General features: G+C 38.6%; 1 protein-coding gene and 1 long non-coding RNA gene across 10 annotated transcripts in view; one reads left to right on the top strand and one right to left on the bottom strand.

Moving 5' to 3' along the window:
• Nucleotides 1-20,104, bottom strand: part of SLC24A2 (solute carrier family 24 member 2) — a 100,676-nt gene extending 80,572 nt beyond the window's left edge. For 2 of the 9 annotated variants that reach the window (XM_015849065.3, XM_015849069.3), the window contains exons 1-2: nucleotides 20,023-20,104; nucleotides 17,126-18,198 (exon numbers count right to left, since the gene is read on the bottom strand). In XM_015849065.3, coding sequence (XP_015704551.1) covers nucleotides 17,126-18,058 — 933 coding nt within the window. In that variant the 5' untranslated portion in view covers nucleotides 18,059-18,198; nucleotides 20,023-20,104. Of the gene's footprint in view, nucleotides 1-17,125; nucleotides 18,199-19,766 lie in introns of all 9 variants that reach the window. The other 7 variants (XM_015849068.3, XM_085530262.1, XM_085530258.1 and 4 more) reach the window with 5 other exon arrangements.
• On the top strand, nucleotides 20,102-24,098 carry LOC116652485 (uncharacterized). Its single transcript, XR_004305565.2, has 2 exons — nucleotides 20,102-20,310; nucleotides 22,789-24,098. It is a non-coding gene; the product is annotated as an uncharacterized LOC116652485 (long non-coding RNA).
• The last annotated feature ends 433 nt before the right edge of the window (nucleotides 24,099-24,531 follow it).

Genomic DNA, 24,531 nt, shown 5'->3' with positions numbered 1-24,531 from the left:
TTCTTTCTCATCAGTTATTTAAACTGAAATGCATCAGAAAAAATTGAATCTGCAAAATCTAAAACATTCTTCTGTGATAAGAACATTGATAACACGTAATATACATTGAAGAAGAAAGAATAGCTAAAAACTATGATCTGAGGTTACCAACATGAAATTTGCCACCTTGACTGAGGAACTCTGTGTGTGACTCCACTTAATTTTATTTTGTGCTTCCTTTTCATTTGATGAGTGAAAAAAATGCGACTGTTTTTTAACTAGTCCCACTCAACAGGCACAGGACAGAGAATGAAGGTCTGTATAAAATTAATTAGGTTCTCAGCCCACAGAAAATTCATAATGTGATAAAGTCTCCAATAATGACCTAATATAATGAGTGTTATCAGTCTCAGGACAGAGGCTTAATTCCTGAATTCATTAACAGGAATAAAATAAAATAATAATTTAAAAAAAAATGAAAAAAAAAAGCAGCAAAGGCATATATTGAAATACAATAAATTTCTCCTCAGCTTTGGGATTTTTATTTTATTTATTTATTTATTTTACGGTTGTGGATGGTGAGACAGTAGAACAGTATGGAGTCCCTTTGGAGATATTCGAATCCTGCCAGACACAGTCCTGCTCATCCTCTGTTAGATGACTCTGACTGAAGCAAACACTCAAGAAGTGCTGTCAGATTCAGACATAGCTTGACCTTAAATGCACAGCCTTATTAGAAGAATTTTAATTAAAGCTCTTTATTTCAGTAAGATCCATTCTGCTGTCTGGGCACAGAGGAGCAACATACATGAAGACCCTTAAGATACCAAAGAAAACTAAAACCTGAAATTACAACAGTCTTGTCTTTCAAGATCCAAGAATGTAGCTGACACACTTGATGTCCAGAATTTAAAGTATTAAAGTTCAAAACAATGTTATAGGCTTATGACTGCACTATTTGTTTTTAGTACCATTGGAAGCTAAAATCATAATATTTATGACTATAATCTGACTATTAAAATTACCAATTTATTCTCTTATGTGTGTTTGTATCTGCAAATTTGTCAACTTACTGAGAATCATCCCGCTTATTTCTGGGCCTTTCCATTGACTTATTCACTGTACACAATGTACAAGATAACTGGTCTCTGCTGGCATTTATTACCTTCTAGCCCGAACTAGAACTACACAGTCTGGTGAAGTAATCACATTCCCTTCTTTCAGGTGGATATAATTACCAGGAAAGAAATGCAATACTGTATTTTGCCATAACTACAGTGTATAGCAAAACAACCATACTTCCCTTTCTCCATCTTTAAAAATGAGAAGGTAGAAAAAGCAGGAAACTTATCCAGAGAAAACATTTAAGGTCTTTCTTTATCCTATCTGCTGTTGACAAAGATATATTAGCAGGTTTCTCATCTGTCCTTCGAGTAGTCACAACCAGGACACCAAGACAGGCTTCTGAATTCTCCTTGTGCAAGGCTAGGAACCTGGATTTGCATTTCATTATTCATTTCAGCATAGAATCTGAACAGGATCATTAGCCCCTGCAGTCAAAGGCTGGACAAGCGACTAAGTGCTATGACTTGCAGTAGCGTGAAAAACCTGCTGCTCCCAAGGAGATCAGGCCCTACCACAAGTGCCATTGCAAGACAGCTCTCATCAACAAAAGCAAGGCCAGACAGCTGCAGCGTATGTCAGCCCACTGGCTGGAGGTAGTAGTTTAATAATACCTAATTTCATTGGGGAGTGGCTTGGGTAGTGCTGTTCTCAGCTGAAGTGAGAAGCTGCATATGCCTAACATGACATGTAAAAGATGATCTGTTTTTACCCAGCGCATCACCAGGGAACCAAACACCCTCCAGCACTGTACAATGGCACTGGATGAGCATACCCTCTGCCATCACAAATGGGTTTAAACCACATTTCCTTAATAGACCTAATCTTTGAGGGAAATTGTACCTTAAAAAAGAGAGATATAATAGGTCTAAAGATTTTTGTCTTTCTAAGTGCAAAATGTCTGTTGAATCACATATTTTTACTCCATATACTGAAAGAAGGTCACCAGATGGCACTATTACACATTGTCTTTCTGATTTCAGTCTCTTAATACATAAAAAAAAGTTTTTAGTCTTGGGAAAACTGGAAGTACTGTAACTGACATAGCATTATATTTATTTGGGTGCAAGAGTGATAAGTAGTATTCCTGTCGTAGTCTCCCTAACCTTATTAAATTCTTCTAGAGTTGAAATTCTCTGAGAACCTCTTCCACAGATTCAAATACATGTTAAAAATAAAAGAAATGGACTATTTTGTATTCATAGCTCTGCTCAAGAACTAGCACGTACCTGTAATTGGAACATATCACAGCAGGAATGTACACAGATTTGGCTACACTGATTTCTCCACTTTGATAAGTGGAAACCCTCTGCTGTCATTACACAGAAGAAACACCCTAGGAATACTGTAAATATGTACTTTTCTCAATTAAACTGACAGAGATCCTGTGTATCCAAGCCACATCTTTGGCCCAATTTAAATGCATCTGCACACCTACCAGCAAATCACTGCATGTGACAGTGATAGCTGGTATTTGAACCTCTCTTGACTGTTCTCAGCTCTCCTTCTAATGACATGAGCAGAAATACAAACTGCATGACTCCTAACAGGCATGGCACTTAGAAACAGCCTGTGATCTTGATACCTATATTTCATACATTTTATAATATCAGACTTCTTATGACTGTAGCTACTAATTTGTGATCCACTACTAAATCCACAAAGTTGTGGTAAATGAGTCACAACTCTTAGAAGACTAATTTATAGCTGTAACTTAGACTTCCTAATCCTTTAAGCTTGTAGTGGTTTTGTTTGTTTATTTGTTTCTCCTGTTCAAATATAAAATCCCTGTGAACTATTTTTTTATGTCAGCACGCTCAGAAATGGTGAATGGTGAGAAAAATCAAGCCATGAAATTTTAAGAATGTGTCAGGAATAGTTAATTACCACAAAAAGTCCTCAGATGATTGGAACTGCCTCCAGCGAATCACAGACACTGATCCTGCATCACCACTGGCATTTACATGATAGCAGCATTATTATAAATTTGCTTTATCACAAACCTATCATCATCATACACACCTACTTCCTACCCTTATGCCTTACTCTTATATCCTTATTCTGACAAGTCAGTGATCATGCCAAGAATAAAAGGCTGGTGGTCAAGATGCTACAATGTTAACACACAGATAATGCACTGGTGTCATAACACTGAGGATTTCAATGGTTATTATACCTAAGGACACTGAGGTGATTATTCCAGAAACAAAGAAGACAGGTGTAATTTTTTACAAATCTAAATAAATCTGAGCCATAGTGAATAAAACAACTTTCTCATGCTTGACCAGCAAGTAAAAAAGAGTAATGACTGGAGTGATGCTTTCCTTTGTTAAGGGGCTGTTTGCACGTGTGCTTCTTTATGGGACTCTAATCCCTCACTATAATGTAACATGTTTGAAAACAACAATTAGCAATTAATTGTGAAGAACAAATTTCCAAAAGCAATGAAAAGCAGATGGAGCAAGAACAATGTAATCAAAATTTTCATAATTAACACTCTTTTTCCCTTTGGAGGCAAGAGTTGCAGAATCCAGCTAACAAGGAGTTCCTTGTCATTTTAGAAGCTGTATACAATTTAATTCATACATTGTAAATGTTCAGTCATCTGCGTTAAAGACTAATGCAAAGCAACAAAAGTGAATTCAACCAATACTGCCATACTCAAAGCTAAAACTGTATCACATCTTATTGAGAAGATGATCCAGAAAAAACTGCTATGAATCATACATGTTAACAGTCTCCGTGGCTGCAGTGCCAGTGACTTTTCTATAAATAACAGTAAGACTCACTTAATAGCTTATTTGCCACGTGCACATCCTAGGTACCACATGTGACACTTACATAGAGGTCAGTGTCTAAGGGAGCAAATTAAACATTCACAGAATTAATTAACACCTGTTTCAGCATTTTATTTTGCTTAGTGGCAGGGAAAAACAGTAATTTTGCATAACTCCTACTTCAAAGGTGACCCTGTGCAAAATGACATCAGTCTGTCACCCGCATCAGAAACAGGTACAAATTCAGGTGTTCAAAGAGGGGACAGTGTGGTATGTATTCAGGCTCTTGCTATAAAATTACAGGAGACAGTTTTTCAGACTTTACTGACCTATTGCTGTAGGCAGTGTTGCAGATTCATTTACTTAATTTCAGATCAACAGAGGATTAATCCTAGTAATTAATATCCAAGTCACATTGTAAAATGCGCAGTTCTCTGCCCTGATGACAGAAGTAACTTGGGAAGACTATATTTGTAAATCAGGCAGCAAGAATAAGCAGGATGAATCTGAGACCAAAAGTTGGACGTCACCAGTGCCTACTGTGTCTAAATTCTCATTGGCAGTTTTGAATGCAGATAAATAAATCTAAAAATTAGTCAGCATTTCTGCTTTTTTTTACATCCTATTTTTCTATAGAGAACTGTTCCCTTCCAGTGTACAATTCACAAAAAAAAAAAAAATAAATAAAAATGTGCTCAATGTGTTATAATTAACTAACGGCAGAGCAGAAAGTTTCCATTCGTTTCAGAAAGTAATTAACTGATCTGTCGTATATCCAGTCTTCTCACTGAACAAATTACTCTTAAAAATGATGACAGCAATGGTGGTTTCTAAACCTGAGAAGAATCTGCAAGTAGGTTTATCTGAGCTGCTGTGAAGCCTTCAGATGCAGAGCCTTGCAAGCCCCAAATTTGTCAGACACTTTGTGTTCAGATACTTACGTAAAAGTAAAGCTGAGCTTTCTCTTATAATATGGATTTATTAAGAAATCAAAGCACTTAAGCATTTGCAAGTATAGTTAGGAGATTTCATTTTATTTTTAGACCCACCAGTAGACAGGCATTCTCATAAAAGCACTATTCAAAAATGCAAATATTTGAGGCTAAATATGAATAGCAATTAACTCAAGAGTATCTAGAGATACAGTTCAAAATAATATATTTTTTTCAAGTATTTTATACCTTTAGCATCATTGTAGCAATTTAAAATGTAAGGCCGAAAGACTAAAAGAAGGCTATCCCTTGTGCTACATCCAGAATTATAAAGTTATTTTTCATGTCATTATTCTAGAAAGGAACTTTGGGGTATAGCTTCTTCTGACAGCATAATGAAGTAATAACAGTATACAGGAAGCGCATACTGAAAAAGGCAAGTTTTTAGGAAACAATGTTTTCTCATCACAGGATTATTGTACCTCAGAATGTACCCTCATCTTTCAGAATGCCAATCCTGGCTGCTAATAAACATACGCTTTAAAACTGGCTTTTTTGAGTTCTGTTTCTGCCCCTCTTCAAAACAGATGAAGGAGAAATGAGATGAAGAAAACAGCTCCAGACCTTAAGGTACTGCCATCTACCAATTAGATTATCATGGCCCAACATCATCATAATTGCTTTGAAATCTATCAGTAATCCAGTCCACACCCATATGATGGGACACAACAGACTGCGAAACATTGAATGCCCTTTTCCAATCTAAGTCCCCAGGCACAGAAAGCTGATACAGCTTGTTTTGCTTGCTCTGAGCCCAAAAGACATTATTTGTTAGGGGTGATTTAATACTGAAGAAACAGCTCAGTGGCTTGGAATTATGCAGTGGCATACAGGGATCAGAGAAGCCGTAAGATCATAATTCCCAGCATCCTGACTTTTGGGCTTAATTTTACATCCATCAAAATCAACAGTAAAACTCGCCATCGACTTCAACAGTATTTTGTATTCAGTGTGGCCCTGCATCCTTTCCACAAAGGAACCCCCACGCATATCTAGTAATCATAAGTTCTTAAGTTCTATATTCACACATTTGCTCCAGAGAAATTTCACTTTTTGCCATAATATTTCTTCTAAAATTTCTGAGGGGTGACAGGAATGTTAACAGTGAGAATTCTCAAGTAAGCAATTATCATTAAAATACTGGAGAAAAAAAGGCTGCTGCTAATTTCATCAATTCTTTAAAAATGCACCACAAAATAAGAGCTTTATATGTGGTTATCCAGTTCATCTGCTGACTCCCACCCTTTCCCCAAGTTCTAAATGTTCTGCCTTGCCTCAAAACCATTTTGTAGTCAATACACTGACCGCTGTTTTCCTTGTACACAGTAATCCATTCTAGCAAGCAGAATTTGTACAGCTCTCAGCAAAATGTTCTACAGGGCTTGAAAGCCACAGTTTCTAAGAAGATTAAATGAAAGAGAGATCCACATCTCCATCCTTAAAGCCAAGAGAAAAGCATGAGTTTGCAATTCATGCCTCTTACAGAGTCCCTTGCTTTCATTTTAAGATAGCTTCCTGTGTTTGTTTATGTATATCTGCACGTAAGGTTAAAAATTAGCATCTATTTCTCATGGCCCTTACTGTGAAGATGCTGCATGATTCTGGGGGCTAAGCAAGATAATTAGGAAAACAGTTACTAATATATTTGCAGTGCATAAACTAATATATTGATGAATAATTACTGAATGAGTCTACTTTTAAATCACTTTGTTTAAAAAGGTTTATGCTTTCTGGCTATATAGTTAGACTGAAGGAAGTAATATTTAAAATTCACGTCCCAATTCACTGTACTGTTTCTTGCTTATGTATTCAAATTTTACTTACAGTAATTCCGGCTGCTGGCATTTCTTCTGGAGAGAAAAAAAAAAAAAAAAAAAGCGACCATTTCTCTGAATGAAATGTCAAGTAGGAAGGAATAGTGCCATGGGCCATTCCCATGTTAGAGTCAATTCCCAATTTGACTGGAAAGCAAGAAACCATCCCTCTCCACTGAAGCTGACCTTCTGTTTTTATCCCTGTAGACACATATGATAGTATAAACTACTAACATGATATAAGGTATGATAAAATAATTTAATAGTTCAGTATTCCATGAAGCACCAGCACAGGCTATCCAAAGGAGCTGTGGCTACCCCACCCCTGGAGGTATTCAAAGCCAGGTTGGATGAGGCCCTGGGCAGCCTGAGCTGGCAGGTGGCAGAGAGCTGGAACTGGATGTAAATTTAAGGTCTCTTCCAACTCAAGTCACTCCGTATATCTTCAGCCTTAAGGCAGGAGTGACTTGCTGCTTGGAGGAAGTCCAATTTAAGAAGTAAATGCAGACATATTTCTCTGGACAGCTAATCTGGAGAAGAAAAATGAGAAATGTGTTCCTCAGAAATTTCAAATATCTAAGATTTATGGAAGTGGGATACCAGGCAGAAAACTACTGAAATGATGTAAGAAGCATGCAAAACACCATCCTATAGATCTGCATTGTGTATCATTGACCTTTAATATGGTCTACATGCCAATTCTCAGACAAATCATTGCGTGATCTGGAAATCAGTAGAAAGAAAATAACTGTGCCTGTTTCAAAGTTGATTGTGTCAAAAGTTCATCCTGAAGGGGAGTACTTAATATCATGGTAATCAGCACTGAGAGAAAATAACTCCTTTTTAATCCACACTGTTCAGAGTACTTTCATAACTGTTTACATCAGTGTGGCATTCAAACATCAAGACAAGAAGCCTTCCAACAGGACGTGCTTTTGCCCAGAAACATCCTAAGTTAAAATAAAAGTGTAAAAGATAAGTAAAAAGAGTATTAATAATAGAGCAGCACAAAAGGAATACTGAACTATCAATAAAATCACACGAAGATTAGCTTCTGTGTAGCACGCTTTCAGATTATTTCAGGTGACTGGTTTAGAAATAGAAACAATGATTTGGAATGTTTCTAACTTTTTTCCCTCTACCCATAGACAAAAGAGTTTCTAGAGTGTTGGTCTTTTAACCAAGCAATAGATTGGTGATTGTACTGGAATCAGCCTGGTAGAAAGAAACAGGATTTGGTAATTTGATAGAAGCTTGCGCCATAAATTAATTAAACAACAAAATTAATACTCTATTAATCCCAAAAGAGGCGCTCATCCTCTATCCTTACAAACCCCCAGGCTTCATCCTCCTCCCTCAGGCGAAAGCCTATATAAGTGGACAGGACTCAAACCGTGCCCTGCAGGTCACGAAGCACAGGCTGTGACAGCAGACACACCTCCCCCTTAGTACTCTATATCTGTTGGAGCAGTTTTACTGCAATGTGAGAGGGTGAAAAGTTAACACTGGCTGGTTACGCAATAAATGTCACTGGTAATACCACTGACTTTGGACTAGACTCCCAGCAGTAAGCAGTTAAGAGGTGATAAAGCAGGATTAATCACTGAGCAAAATTTATGATTGTCAGCAGAGGATGCAGTATGACTTCCCTGCAATATTTATTCTTCCTTGAAAAAGAAATTATTTTGCAGCAATCTGTCTTTCTGCAGCACGTTGTACAGGAGTTAATGCCATCACACATACACCTCTAAGCCTATTCACATACACCCTAAAAAAGTCATGCAAGGTCATTGCTATTTATGGCTATTCATGTAAATGAATACAACTCCACTAACACTGAGAATAATCATAGAATCACCAAGGTTGGAAAAGACCTAAAAGATCATCCAGTACAATTGTTCACCTGTCACCAATAGATCCCACTAAACCATGTCCCTCAACACAACATACAGTCATTCCTTGAACATCCCCAGGGTCGGTGACTCCACCACCTCCCAGGGCAGTCCATTCCAGTGCCTCACCACCCTTTCTGAGAAATAATATTTCCTAACATCCAGCCTGAGTCTCCTCTGCTGCAGCTTGAAATGGTATGAAATAGTAATGAAATACTGCAAGCAAAAAAACCCAAACAAACAAACAAACGAAAAAAAAGAAACAGTAACAGATCAGAAACTACTCCTTAAACTGACCTGATTTACTGATTTACTGCCTCTACCAGTAAAATTGCCCAAAATAAGGCACTGCTCACAGAGGCAGAGCAGTAGTTAGCCAAGTAGAGCTGCTTTGGATGCAGGATGAGCTCTGAACATTCACTTACTATTGAAACAAATACATGATCATATATTAAAACACTCTTTGCCCTACAAGTTGCTGAGCAGCTTGGATAGGAACACACATAAACAAGCAAAGAACCATCAGTGAAGGCAAACAGTAACTGTTTCCTCAAAATAACGAAGGCTGTATAGAAGATGACAAAACACATGATAATGTATTGTGATTTCTTGTTTTCTGTGAAAGGCAATCTTTTTGCCAAAAGTATCCCATAATGCTGCTCTAACTCAGGACTTCAAGTTTGTCAGTGACAGTGACTGTGCTTAACAATGGAAGGGTTTAATGCACCAATTCACCACAAAAATAAGTTTAACCCAAACTGTCTGTTTTCCCAAAAACAAAAACAGAACATGAAGCCCACAGTTTTGGTCTTAGGTTCTTAGGCCCCTTAGTCTTAGGTTCCAATATACAAAAGCTGCTGCCTTTAATTAGATGCAAGTTTGACTGATACATGCTAAGATCTAATTCTAGGTCATATAGAATAATCAATTATTTCTTTAAATTGTGCCCTAGACAGGTATATGGAATAAATAGCCAGAAACTCAGTGACAGCTTTGATGATGGGAAAAGGCCTGTCAGAATGCTAATTATATAGAAAGGGTAAGCATATATCAGTGTACATAAAATTATGTACATGATGAATCATACCCTTCTTCTCAGGCACTTTGAATGGCATTTATCTTTTTCCACCATCAGCTACTGAGGAGAGAAGCTTCCTGATTCTGATTTCATGCAGAAGTTTAAGGACCCAGTGTGATGGAGGACTGATTATCATCTCAGCACTTGGATAAGTTCTATAGCAGTTGAAACATTTTGTGTCTGTGCTAAGACATAGGGAAAAAGCATTCTGTAAGGAGAGTTCTCAGGTAAGTACGCTTAACTTCATGCTGATAAAGGGAAAACTTCAAAGGGAAACATTTAATGAGAGGTTTTAGATTGACATCACAAACACACACACACACACCTTTCTTTTTCTAGTCCAGCTCTCACCTTGTGACACAGAACAGCTGATCCATGCTTTATCACTTCAAGACAACTACCTGTTTTTCCTCTATCATATCATTTTTTTAGGTTTTAAAAACCCACCAGTTCCAAGAATGAGTTAGAATCTCAAACTTGTGTCCTCAGCACTCTTACTTTTACATAGTTTAATGAGCCCAAATGTTAACTTCAGCAATATGTAAATAAAAACTTGCTCAAATACAGAAGAATGTGGCTAATCTAGGCTGAGATAATTCTACAGAATTACTAACACCACACTAACAAATAGCTTGTAGTTTAACATTGTAGATGACTGTGGAGAAATTAAGAAGTCTTATTCATTATGCTGTACAAAACTCTTCCAGTATTCATTCAGCTCATGTGACCTTTTCAACTGTAAGCTTTCAAACTCTGCCTCTGTATTTCTCTGCTTTCCTGTCTAAAATTAAATCTTTAATTTCTGAAAGGACCATTGGCAGTTTTTAAAAAATATTTCACATTTTGTATTTTGAAACACCATTTACAAGAAAATACTCACTTGTTTTATGTGCACTGCTTGTCATTAAGGGTTAAAAGTTTTGGAAATGTCCAGGTCCCCCATTGCCTTACATCGTCTTCATACAGTATTTAAATATCCAGCCTGAAGTAACAGAGAACAGGAACCCAGAGCATCCAATTTCGGCTGGAGCTGTCAAAAGCTTTCTGGTTTTCTTGCATCTAACTTTTATGATTATAAAACCTGACTTTCAACAAACACCAGACAAGGAGGGCACTTATATGATCCTTACACTTCTCCGCTTTCACATCATCTTTGTTTTACAGCTTTATTCAATACAAACATATTTTGTAACAAATTCAAGCTAGTTAAAATATTATTCTACACTTACAGCAGCAAAATGCTTCAGTTCTTAGAAACAAACTCAGAAAGAGAAAGGACTCAAAAAAGGGGTTGTTCCCATAACTTTAAAGGAAAGAGTGAAATATTAACTCATGATAAACAACAACAAATTCCAACAATAGAATCCCAGAAAATCACCAGAACAGAACAGAATCATTTCATAAAACTTCATTCTTTGGCATCTGGTCCTGGCCACGTACTGCTGGCTGCTGGGAAATGCTACCACTGAGAAACACCAAAGCCATTGTAAAGTCACTGGCGTTCAGAATCTTAATCAGTGCCAGCAGCCTCAGTCTTGCTAACAATCTCTGCCCTTGGGACCATTTCCACACACACTTCAGAAAAGACAAGTAATTATGTTCTCTCTGAAAACATGGTGCTTAATATTGCCTTTTCATGGAATCAGAAGGTTGGAAAAGACCTTCAACTTCATCACATCTAAGTAGCAACTTGACCTACCAAGTCCCATCACGAAAACATGCCACTCGAGATAAATCCAAATGTCTCTAGGGATGCTCAGGGATGGAAACACATCTGTTTCCTTGTCCAGCCCATTTCAGTGTTTGCATCTGGGGAAGTTCAGACTGGATGTCGAAACAGATTCTTCACTGAGACTGTAGCTGGGTACTGGCATAGGCTTCCCAAGTGCAGTGATCACAGAATAGAGCCTGCTGGAGATCAAGTGCTTGAGCAACACTTTCAGAAATACGGTTTCATTTTCAGGTGGTCCTGTGTAGAGCCAGGAGCTGGACTCAGTGATCCTGTGCACTCCTTTCAACTCAGGATATTCAATGGTTTGATGGTCTTAGATCTTCCTGAGCACAACTTGAGGTCATTTCCTCATGTCTTAGCAGCTATTATCTGAGAATAGAGACTGACAGCCACCTCACTGCAATATTTTTTTAAGTAGTTGAAGAAATTAATAAGGTCTCTACTCAGCCCCAGTTCCTTTAGCTACACCTCACAAATGCCTGATTTTTTTTCCCTTCACCAGCTTTGTTGCACTTCTCTGCATACACTCAAGCAATTCAACGTCCTTCTTGATGCAAGTGGCCAAAGTCTGAAAAACCATTTGAAATGCAGTCTCACCAGTGAGAGGTGAGGCACAAAAGGACAATCATTTCTCTAGTCCTGATGGCCATAACATTTCCATGGCAGGACAGGATACCATCAGCCTTCTTGGCCACCTGGGCAAACTGATCAAAATAGGGCCAGAAAAGCAGGAAAATGAGCTGTGCCTTGTCAACCACAGTACAGAGAGTGGAGCACTACATTAAGTGAGTAGTGATTTGAACATAATTGAATTAAAAGTTGTGGGTTCTCACAACCAGAGCTTGAATGGCCTGTAAGAAACCCTAGATTTGTAGCTTGAAATCTTAGCCTGATAGTAAGTAGAGGAACACAAGTTACGTAAGTAGCACCATAGTGCTCCATCTGGGTCTGGTATTTCTGAGCAAGTCTTGAAGCAAAACTACAGTCTCAGAAGACGATCTCTACAGAAAAAAAAAGGCCTCTCAGACTTTAAGTATCCTCAAGAAGGCAGACATTCTGAGGATTAGTTTTCTGGTATTATGGTTGAAATTCTACATACAAACTCCTGAAGTTCTGGTATCCTCTTGAGGACCTGCACCTAAGAAACTGAGACTGACATGGCAGAAGGAAAAGCATTTATAAACTTTTCTGAGTTTAAGACTGAAAATTCTTGTTTCATTGTTCATCCTTTTAAGACAGCAGACTTAGTTGCTTCTGGAGTTCTTCCAAAGCACTCCACTGTGAAAGTTTGCCAGCACAGCTGCTTTTATGCAGCTTCTAAGAAATATTGTTTGACTTCTTTTTAATTACATATTATCTTTTAAATGTTAAACTATATTGATACTTTTTCCTCTCACTGTTAATGGTGGCAGGGTTTTACGCATCCCAGTATGATCAGAAAGTGTTGTTCAATCAATTATAGTAGATCAGAATAATTTAAAAGCATTTAACCTGTTCTGCATTTCCACACTGTCATTTTCTGCTCTTTACCAGGACACATACATACAAAACCAAGACATGAAAGTGGTGAAAATCACCATAATCATTGTTTTGTCTTCAATAAGTTATTGAGAGGTGTTAAGATAAACCAAAAATAGCACCAGTTTCATTGCACTAAGGGTTGCATATAAAGTATATCAAGCTTTGGATATGTCAGTAATAACACTAAATTGCTTCAAATCCTGAATGCTCAAGGCAAACCCTAACAGCTACTACTAGCAAACTAATATTCAGCTACCACAGAAGTAACTTCAAAGTTTTAAAGATGTAGCGCTCAGCAACACTTCTGTCAGAATCAACCAGGAAAAAGAACTCTGATGATGTTATACGTACATAAAACAAATCATGCATATGTGAGATGCAGATGCTTGTAGCTCTGTATTCATGTACATGCTTGCAGTATATTGGTAGACCAACTGAGAAAGACAGGTAGAATAAACCTCAAGTCTCGCTATGAAACATCACTTTAAGAAGCAGCTTGGTGGTGGTCCAAGAAGAAAGGGTATTCTACAGGTAGAGTAACAACTAACAGGGTCTGATAATTCAACCAGAAGTCTTGAAAAAAAGAACATCAACAAAACTGACCTCTTCAGGTGCTCACATCAACTACAATGAACTTGGATCTTTTGCAGAATCCAGATTTTCCTGCAGCATGCAGCCATTAATACAACCAGTAAGTAGAGAAATGCCTAAAAATAGCTCTAACAGGCTTTCCTTTAGAATGCAAACACTGCTGTTAAATACAATTGGCAACACTTGGGATCAGTGTGGATTTTGAAATATCACAAACAAGCTATTCGGGTTTCTTTAAACAACAAACATAGCAATAAAAATAATGTCAAATTTTGTCTTGCTGGTAAAAATATCTCATTTTCCAAATGTAAATGTAAAAAAATACTAAAATAAAAAAACAACCAAAAAAAAAGCCTGTTACAGCTTCTATATACCATCGATTGCTTATTTAAATGGTACACTCAGTGAAACAGATGTCACTTCACAATATCTCTGTTCCACCCACGTTCTGTTCTCCTAGTTGCCAAACAGAACTGTTTTGAGTTATTTACTGAGTGATCAGATTGAAGTATTTCTGCAATCAATCTCCATGCTACATGAAAGAAAAAAAAAATGGAAAAACAAAACAACAACAACAAAAATAACCCCAAACAACAACAACAAAAAAAAAAAACAGTACTTAAAAACCAAAATGGAATTTCACATGATGTTCTATTGTGACTTAATCTGCTCAACATGCCTTTGCTAGTAGAGACAACCAAGACAGACCAAAACCTTTAACAAAGTGTCAAAAAAAATCTTATTTTTAGAACTTGATTTTTTACCTCAGGATGGGCCTTCAGTTTCTTTCTTCCTGACCCTTACACTGTTTCAACTTTGTGTTTTTAAACAGCTTGACTCAACCAAGGAAAATGTAAAATTATCACCAAACCTTCCATCCCAGCACCTAGAATTATATTTTCTTGTGTAGGATATCTACATGCAACCCTAAATCCATGCCATAATATATCTTAGGTTGGAAGGGACTTTTAGAGGTGTCTGGTGTATCTCCAGTTATCAGGCAAATTCAGCACACAGCACTCAGTGATGCTTTTCAGCAATGCGCCACATGCACCATTCTACACTGTAGAATATAGTTGTCTTTTTTAAATCCTGTCTTCCTTTTGAATCTTTCCTCCTTCCTTCTCCCAACCTTGTCACAATGATCTCCAGTTGATTACAGGCTGCCACAAGGCTTCCTCAGTGGGATTGGGCAGGAGAACCACAGCTCAGAGAAAACCTTGCCAGCTGTGCCCCACACAGAAATACCAAAACAACACTAAATGCAAAAAGAAACATAATAAATAAAAAAATAAATAAAAATAATAAATAAATAAAAAAATAAATAAATAAAAGCTAAGCAGAAAAACCATATCTATGATCTTTTCTCATACTAAGTACTGTCCTTGTTAAAAACATGAAATTTTCTTCTGTCTCTGAAGAAAAGTGGCACTAAAACTACTAACGTTAACATCAATATACACTTTAGTATTCCAAAGGTTTTTCATCTCATCAGATTTTCACTCTTCAGTACTTGTTTGTTATTAAGCCACCTAACCCTTCAACTTTCCAGCTTTATGTTGCCAGATTTAGAACTCTTGACTTTGCTGAGCTGCTTTCAGATTACAACACAAAGTCTTAAGGATAAATAAAGCAAGCACGTTTTTTAGCAGACCACTTGCCGGTTTAAGAATAACAGAACCAATAATGGATAGGGAAAAGGAGTGTAGTTCTCCAGTTGTTCATTCCCACCAAAATTCTCTGCATCTATAATATGAATATGCTTTCAGAAAAAGCAGTGAATACATCAAACCAAGGGAATGCTTCAGAAGTGAATGAACTTGACTTTTTTTTCAACATCAGAGTACTTAAAGCATTTATTCAGTGCTCAGTGTGGATCTATTTTTCCATCCAGTTGAAAATAACTGAGCACTTATTATGTTATTCTGCATAGCCATTCTACTCAACCCTGTAGCTGAGCGAGTCCAGTGCAGTCAATTTTCATGCTGACTATAGTTTATGTCCAATTATGTATTCACATGTCTTGCAAAGCTAGTTCCTGGACAGATCATAGTATCATAGTATCATAGTCTTGTGCGGGTTGGAAGATGATGGTGCTTTAATTGTTGATAGCTGCTTCATACTCCACAGTCCCTTCTTATTATTGCTCACGTCGAGCACTGGCTGTGGAAGTACTTACAGCACACTGTGAAAGAACACATTTATCTGGAACCCAACTAATGTGGTTACAGAAGCACTTCATTCATTAGGGCAAACTGTTGGTGTTCACTCTTCATTTTCTTTTAAAATCCCAATTATGCATTTTGAGTAAGATAAAGATGAGCATGCTGATTTTCAAAAAGAATTGGAACATAGAGGAAAATACAAAATTACAAGAAAGAGTATGCATTAAATTTGGAAAGAATATATATATATCTAAGAGAGAAAGTCATGTCTTTATTTGGGTCTACTTTTCTTTAGTTTCAGTCCTAAAACTGAAAGCACCTGTTTGTACTGCTCAGATATCAACGCTGCTCTTCAAAGTTCAGCATACAGAACCATCAGTATTCTGTCAGTCACAGGCAGGTAGCCTCTCTCATTATAGGAGTTCAATCTCTGTGTCATTCTGTTTATATGCCCGTACACTTTTATGGGGTTGTTTCTCTTATAAAACACTAATATGCCATTGTGAAAAGAAAGACATGAGTGAAGTGTTTCCTGACACTCTGAGTAATTACTGGGTAATAAAAACTTATCTGATGAATAATTCTATTGTCAAATAAAACTAGACAGTTTGATTTCATTATCAAGCATTCAGTTAAGATAGAGTCTACATACTTAGATATGTATGGGTTCCACTTCGAGAGTCCTTTAAACGCAGCCTGCTTCAAGAAGAGAACTTCCTAAGAGATGATGATAATTCCTGAACATTCACTGATCACCACTGAGCACAAACTTCTTTTCTTTTTCCTTTTTTTTTTTTAAACTTATCACAAAGAGGACAAGAATTACCTTGCTTAGTTGAAACACTGTGAAAAGAAAACCATCCCAGTTAAACAGAAGACCTCTGGGTTTTGCCATTGCCATTGTGATCACTGCTTTTCCAGATAATTTTTTTTCATATAATGTCACTAATTACAGCGGGATGTTGGCATACTATATGAACATCAGTAAATGAAAAACATCTCCAGAAATTATCTATAAAAACAACATTATATATTGCTTCAAGTGTACTTGCTTTTTGTGTAGAAGGAAGTGCATCAACAGCCTTTAAAAAGCCAAGTTTTGTCATGAGATTCCCCACAGCTATTGTTACTGCTGAAGCGAAAAGCTTAGGGAAAACAAAAACTATTACATCTCAGACCTCATCAATGTTGCAAAATGCTGAACAAAGGTTTATGTCATTCCACTGGCATTTTGTCTTGCTGTCTGTGCAATTTGGATCATTCTGGAGCTAAAAGCTATTGATTTACTAGAAAGCAGCTTCATGTTTTGTATTTTCAATCCTATTGGCCTGATTAAACAAAAAGACCTTTCAGCAAAACACAGAACCTTTTATATTACTTACTGTACTCAAGTCTCTTACAATAAAGGAATCGGCGCTGATAACAGCAGCATTACACTTATGCTCATTAAAAATTGACCAACCTTTCCTTCGGCGTCTCCTGTTGTAGCCTTCTCAACCTTGTTCCTGTTTAAAACTTTTTTCACCCATTCTTCTACTTGAACATTGAACTTCATGAAAGTCACATAGCAAAAGTATGCTGTCAGGAGCGTTAAGCTTTCCCACCACATGATTAAGTTATCCAGAAAGAAGATGATTAGCAAGATCAAGTCAACGATGTAAAAGGACACATCTCGAAAGAGTGGCCACCAAGTAAGATTCAAGATTTCTCTGGAAAATAAAGCACACATTCCAATCACGAACAGGATATTAAACACAGCAGATCCCACTATTGTCCCAATGCCAACATTGCTGTGGGATATAAACACTCCTATTAAAGAAGTGAAGAGCTCTGGGGCTGAGCCACCAGCAGCCATGAAGGTTGCCCCTGCCACATCATCGGATATGCTCAGTTTTTCAGTGATGACAGTCAAGGAAGGAACAAAGAACTCATCACAGACTATGGCTAAGGCTATGAACATGTAAATCATTCCAATTACATGGAGTATCACTGCACCCTTTCTTCTTTCTTCAAGAGAGAAAAGGTCGTCCGGGTACTCTCCCTTGATATGATCTGTTGCATTGTCATGTTCAGCTTCATGTTTCATAGATGCAGTTGGATCTGGAGTGCCGCCTTCATTCTGTTCCATGAAATCCAACAGAGTTCTTTGGTGCCCATGCACCAGCTTTTGGCTATCTAGGCTGCTGGCCAACACCTTGCTATGTGTTTCCATCTTGAAAAAGGCACTAATTGAAAGAGAGAAAGTACTAATGGCCACTACACTGACAAGAAGCCCTATTATCCTTATCATTCTCAGTTTTTTCCTAACATTCTTGTGCCGTTTGCAACCAAACAGTGGTTCCTTCAAACACCACTCTTCCAAGACACTACCAACAGTTTTTTTGCAAAGAGCCATTGTGAGTCCTGTGTGAAATGCTGAGGGAGTCAGATGGATTGTTCCTTCATACTTTTCTCCAGCTTTGAAGGTAAAGGTGCTTTACGGGTTCTTCCACCAAGTACTTTTATTCTTCATAGGAAGTATGTCCTTCATTTGTACTAAAAGGGGCAAACAGGTATTTATTAAAATTAGTAAAAGAATACATGAACAAAAGCTTTTATAGACTTTGTAAAATTTAGAATTTAAAGCAGAATATTACTAACTGCAACACAGTATCCTGCCTCATACCCTCAGGCACAGCAGCAGTGTGTTTGTTTCAGCATTAACCCTGCAGATAAAAGCCTACCAGTACTCAAACCACTTTATGCTGCTGCTCAGCATTAGGACTCAGCTGATGACAAAATAATAATAATAATAATAATAATAATAATAATAATAATAATAATAATAATAATAATAATAATAATAATAATCCTTTCAGAAAGGAAGAACTGACCCCAGGTGCACAAAAATTAAAAAAAAAAAAAAAATTAAAAAAAAATTGAGGAAACTACTATTTTAATTGCTACACCAAAGGTTATCGCCTTCTGTAATTACTTTCTTCCGCAATCACGTAATGCCCAATTCCCAAACACAGAGGCAGTAATGTATGAAAAAAGCAATCAAAGTGTAACAAGCATCTCATCAGGCTTCCATGCAGCTGAGGTAGTATTAATTGAAACGTTACACGCACTTAGAGCAAGTCATTCTAATATGCAGGTAACACGCTGAGTTGTTGGAATAGGATCAAAATGGAGATCTGAGATACACACAGCATTTTTAACTCCTCTGCAAAATCAGCTCAAGTTTACAGAAGGAATTCAGCTTGCTTCTGGCCATATCTAGGACATTAGTTTAGGCTAGATAACACAACTGTTTCTTTCACTTTTGATTTTTTTTTATCTCACACATTCAGCTACAAAAGTAGGAAGCTTTTGGCCACGTATTTTTAAAGGCTCCCATCTTACAGATTCTGTTAAATAAAACAGTTTAAGTTCGTGCCTTAAAGTTGAAGGTGATGCTGAAACTCTGAGAATATGACAAGGACTATTCATGTATGTCAGAGAAGAGAGTGGTGGAAGGACAATACTTTTGATACTGGAAAAAGAAGTAGTTATTATATAACAGGGACCACGATTACCTAATTCGAAGACTATAATGTAGAAATTAGTTACATACACGTTATGCATAGCAAATCACATTTTCTGCAGCACAAAATATAAAGTCGACTATCAATAACTTCTGATTACTGTGTAAAACCACTGCGCTACACTACACACTCAAGGCATTTGCAGTAAAAGAGGAATTATGAAGAATACATAAAATGCCCATTTTGGATTCGCAAAGAGAGAATTACAGCTACAACACGGGGTTACCTACATAAAAGTTCCTAAGTCACGTGCAGCTTTTCCTGATTTTACAAATGGTACCCGCGTTAAGATGTCATAGAAACACGCTCTATCCGCAAAATACAGCACCACGGTGGAGACGCACTTGAGAGTTACGCTCACCAGCCTGCCACAGAAACAGCGAAGGCAGAGTAACAGCATCATCGCTTCGTGCACCACTCGTGCATGAGAGGACGACACCCCGACCCAGCTTCCCACTGCCCAGCCTGGCCCCAGCACCCCGCCAGCCACTGCCCGCACCCCACTCCATCCCCGCGCCCCGCAGCGCCGAACTCAACCTAAGTTCGCCCCGCACCGCTCCGCACCGCACCGCACAAACTTTTCTCCTCTCCTTCCGGCGAGCCGGCCCAGCCGCCCTCCCGGTGCCGCAGCCGCCTAGGCACTGACCTGCCCGTCTGTGCGCGGCAGCCTGGGGCACGGGGCGCCCCGCAGCAGCCGGGTACCACCCAAGGGGGCGGGCAGCCCCGCCCGGGAAAGGCAGCCCCGCTCCGCCGCAGCCCCAAGCCCCGCCCGCCCGAGCCCAGCATCGCTTACCCGCAGGTGCGCTACTCGGCTCCGGCTCCCGCAGGGGCTTGGGCATCCGCTGCCGCCGCAACTGTCCCTTGCCACGCTGACTGCGGCGGGCGGCGGCTGCGGGTCCGCACCGCCCCGCACAGGCGGGGCAGGAGGCGGCCCGCTCCCGCCCAGGGCCGCCGGGGGGTCTGGGAGCTTCGCCGCACCCCCCTACACCACCTCTGGCGGGTATGGGAGTGCGGGTAGCGATAAGGGAGCGGCGTCAGGGGATGCGCGTTTTCTTACGTCTTGGGTTGCCGGTTAACGGAGGTAGGTAATATTCACTGCCTTCGCAGGCAATGCGCTTCGAGGAGAGGGGTAATTTTAAGAAGGAAATGTCTTCTCACCACCGTGTCCTTTGTTCCAAATGTTTTCTGAAGGGAAATCAGGAAATGAAAGAAAAGAACTTTGCGTTTTGATTCTGACCTTAAGAGACATGCCCACCGATAGTTATTAATCATCAGTAATTTACTTAGAAACATACGTGTCTTTAAACTGATCTTTAAAGTTGGCATAAACACTGATGAACTGCACTCCCTAGAAAACAAGGAAAGTTCAGATCGAGACCTTCCCCTTTATCTTTCAGTATAGTTATATCTCTGGTAGGCTGTGGTTTGTTAAGCAATAAACTCAAGATTCAAATACAGTGGAGCTGCTGCAGTGCCTCAGCATCACAGTTGCCTCCGTGCGCTAATTGTTGCAGATCCACTAGGGCATACAGGTGCTGCTCTGCTGGAATACCACTTGCGGTCCTCCTTTGTTACAGGAAGCCATATAGCAATCTGTAGGTACAGTGACGTAACCTAATGTAGGCAGGTTAGCCCCACAGGAGGGTGTTCACTGAGTGAGCAGAGCTGGGAAAGACTTTATTGTGAAAATACCTGACAAGTGCAGAGATTAGGTGAGAGCATGAAGATGCAGCCTGCTTGAATAGGGGTGGGCAGTACATCCTTGCAGTTGGGATCTAAAAAATGCTTGGTTGCAGCTCACTCATATTATTCTGTTTTCAGTGGTACCCCTTTCAAGTTCTGAAGAAATCTACTGCAAACAACAAGCAGATAGTACTCTTGGCTACTTTGGGCTAGAGAATAACTTTGATTTTTCCGGCCTCTACTGCTTTCATTTCTGAACTGTGATCTCACCAGATGGTGAACGACATAATTGTATTTGTGGGGAATACAACGATGTGTTTTGATTAAGTGGGGGGAAATAACAACAATAGGCATTTTAAATATCCTTACAGCTCTTCTGGGGGTGTTGTAGGAAGGATATTGGTTGTCCAAGTAAGTCTGAAGCATGTCATTTATTTCCATCTCCATACCTGCAGTTTTCAATGTCTGGGCCTATTAGATTGCCTCAGCAATGATGGGAAACCAGTAAGTTCTAGGGGGCTGTGAGATGTTGAAGACTTGTGCACAAAAAGCATTGCAACACTGGAGGCCCTGGGTTCAAATCCCCCCTGTGGCGCAAGTGGTAGAAGTGCCGCTCTGCTACACAGAGGCTCGAATCCCGGGGGTTGGACTCAATGATCTCTAAGGTCCCTTCCAACCCGCACGAGACTGTGATTCTATGATGATGATGATATTTCAGGGACAACATGGTCATGCAAGAGATACAAAACGTTTACAAAGTATTTCCAGAATTTCAAAAGTTTCCAGTAAGGGCAATGTCTTTTAAGCGCCCGTGGAAGACAGTGTTGGCACAGGTGGTTAGATTGCATTTCACAATGGGAAGTTCTTATTTTAGTGGCTGACAGATAATGGAGAATGCCTGTTGTTTACCCACACTTGCATCATCCTGTACCTGGAATATGCAAAAACATGTGGAAACTGCTTTGACCATCCACCTAGGGCCATGACATACACAAGAATTTATTAAAATACAAGTTTGTGGCTGGTATCCATCTTCGCAAAGCACAGATGGAAGAGCTGCATCTCAAATATCCAACTGTGCTCTTAGTCAGCAGTGCCAGGGGTTAGAGGTAAGTGCGTTTATGTGAGTTCTTGTGATTGGTGCATTGTAGACTTGCAGTTTGTGGAAAACATAATCTTGCAAAAAGAAGTCCAGATGTTCTTGCAGTTTTGCAGATGGCCAGTGGCAGGGCTGGGATACATGTGTAGTGCCCCAGTATTCATCAGCTTCTGAAATACAGATGAAAGCAGCTGCACCTTGTGAATGACCACAGTGAGAGAAGATCCGTTGTAATAGCATTATATATATTATAATGAAAAGACTTGAATTGCAGTATCCGTCTGTTTCACTGTACTTGTGGCAGTTTTGTTCCCAATAATGAACATTCATTGCAGGCCAAGGAAAATAGAAGTCATAACACCAAAAATGATATGGTACCAAGATAGGTATCTCTGCCTTAACCTGACCTGTCCTCACCTATGTGATGCATAATGATAGAAACAAAAAAGCACTGCTCAGTTAGTGTTAGGAACATAGTGAACAATAAAATAGATCCTGTATTATTCTCTTAAAATTAAATGTCAGAGCATATCCTGGCTAAATGCAGTATAATCGGATTAGTTGAATGAACCTATCTTTGGCCTACATCTGGCTCTGTGTTTCTCTTAAGTAAGAAGAGAAAAGGCATCTACTAGCTAAATGCATTCTTCACCTTCATGTTTGTGCCCATGACTAGGCATTTGTTTTTATATAAGCACGACACCTAAATCATTTTTAATTTACTATGTGAGATGCACTCTCTGAAACAGTAAAGCATTTTTCTTTATTCTTTTGCAGTATTTCTCCTGCTGTTTCACATCCTAGACTTGGTATGAGCAAGCACAGATGTGTCTTTTGTGCAAGAGAGGGAAGGAAGAGAGAGCCAAATGAAAAATCCTGAATGACAACATCTCCAAGTATCACAGCAGTACCTTCAAAAGCTGGAAGATAAAGCTGATGAGGTGGTTACCATGGCTACAGAAGCGGCATATTTGAATGAAAATTGATTTTAAGCTTTTAAATGCTAATTGCATCTGTGAACAGGTGACATTTGAAATATATTTTTCTTCTCCCCCTCCCCCACACACCCCCTCATATTTTGCAGAGTATAACGAGTGAAAGAAGAGGGTGACAAAGGTGACAACACAGAGTTAAATTAAAACACTGATACAGTCTTTGACACTTAAGTATGTCACACCATTTGCTTGTGCAGCAATAAAAGTAATAAGCAAACACATATATAGATCACAGTGTCTGAGGAGCAGAAACTGTATCTATAACCCAAGTAATATATTTTTCATGATATTGTAAAAAATTAAACAGCCTTATTCCAATTAATCACCAGAGCAATTGTTTTTGGTAGCTCATAATAAAGAGGCTGTTAAAACTTAGCATTCAGAAACTACTATAAATTCTCAGTGATGAGGAAATTTTGCAGATGCCTGAAATTAGAAGCATTTCTTATTTCACTTTGTACATAAGGAAATAAAGTTGAATTTCTACAGTGGTAGACTCAGACTACAGAACAAAGATGCTGTGTAGACCAGTGTCACTGAGCAATTGCTGCTAATTGTTGTCACACTACTGTCTGACCACTCTTAGGCTTCAGCTGTAGAAGACATAGAAAGTGTAATTTACCTAACTGTAAGCATAGTTTTAATATGATCTCTAAGCTTTTTAACTTGCTGTGTGTTACATTCCACTTGTTAACGCCTGCTTTTTGAAGCTTCTCTTGATATGATTTCTATGTAAGATGTGATCAGTTGTAATGCAAATGTATATTTTGTTACCAAATATATATTTATATATGTATTGTAAATCTTTGAGGGTTTTCAGATTACTTTAGGTTTGTTTTGTGTTTGTTTGTTTGTTTTTCCACTTTTTAAATATGCAACATGAGAAATGTAGTGGTTGAGTCTGTATTCTGCTTAGTTACAATGGACACCGTAACAGCCTTCATTAAGGAGGCTAAATTTTTGTTTCAGAGTTACTGCTAATGAACACTATGAAAGAAATTTAGAAATACCATTAAAGGACAAAGTCTTTTATTTTTTCTGCCATATTTACAGAATACTAAATAAAGTGTTTTTCTTATGTAACATTCAAAATAATGACTAAGCAATCATAAATGAGTATGGTAGTCTCCCTGATGGGCAGCCTTCATAGAATCACAGAATATCCTGAGTTGAAAGGGATCTGTAAGGGTCATCAAGTCCAGCTCCTAGGCCTGAGACATTCATATCAGAGCTGAACCACCACAACATAATACCTAGTGACATGACAGAAAATATGCTGCATCCTTCTTGAAATCCAGTTATCTAGACATATCATGCCCAGATGATTGTTTTTACTTAAACATCAATAGAAATTTCCAGTGAGCAGGGAATGAGACAGTATCACTCTCTCCTTCAGGTGTCCTTCTCTTTCAGACATGCTAATTGCTCCTATGATGTTCCATGTATGTTAGTGGCACTATTTAACTTCAGCAAGGAGCCATGGAGTCAAAGGGAATGCTTATTTAATTATAGCTTGTAGCCTACC

This window comes from Coturnix japonica, chromosome Z (genome assembly GCF_054131305.1).
Source record: "Coturnix japonica strain WE chromosome Z, WE-NBRP24, whole genome shotgun sequence".
Lineage (NCBI taxonomy): Eukaryota > Metazoa > Chordata > Aves > Galliformes > Phasianidae > Coturnix > Coturnix japonica.
This window is presented reverse-complemented; position numbering and strand designations above follow the sequence as displayed.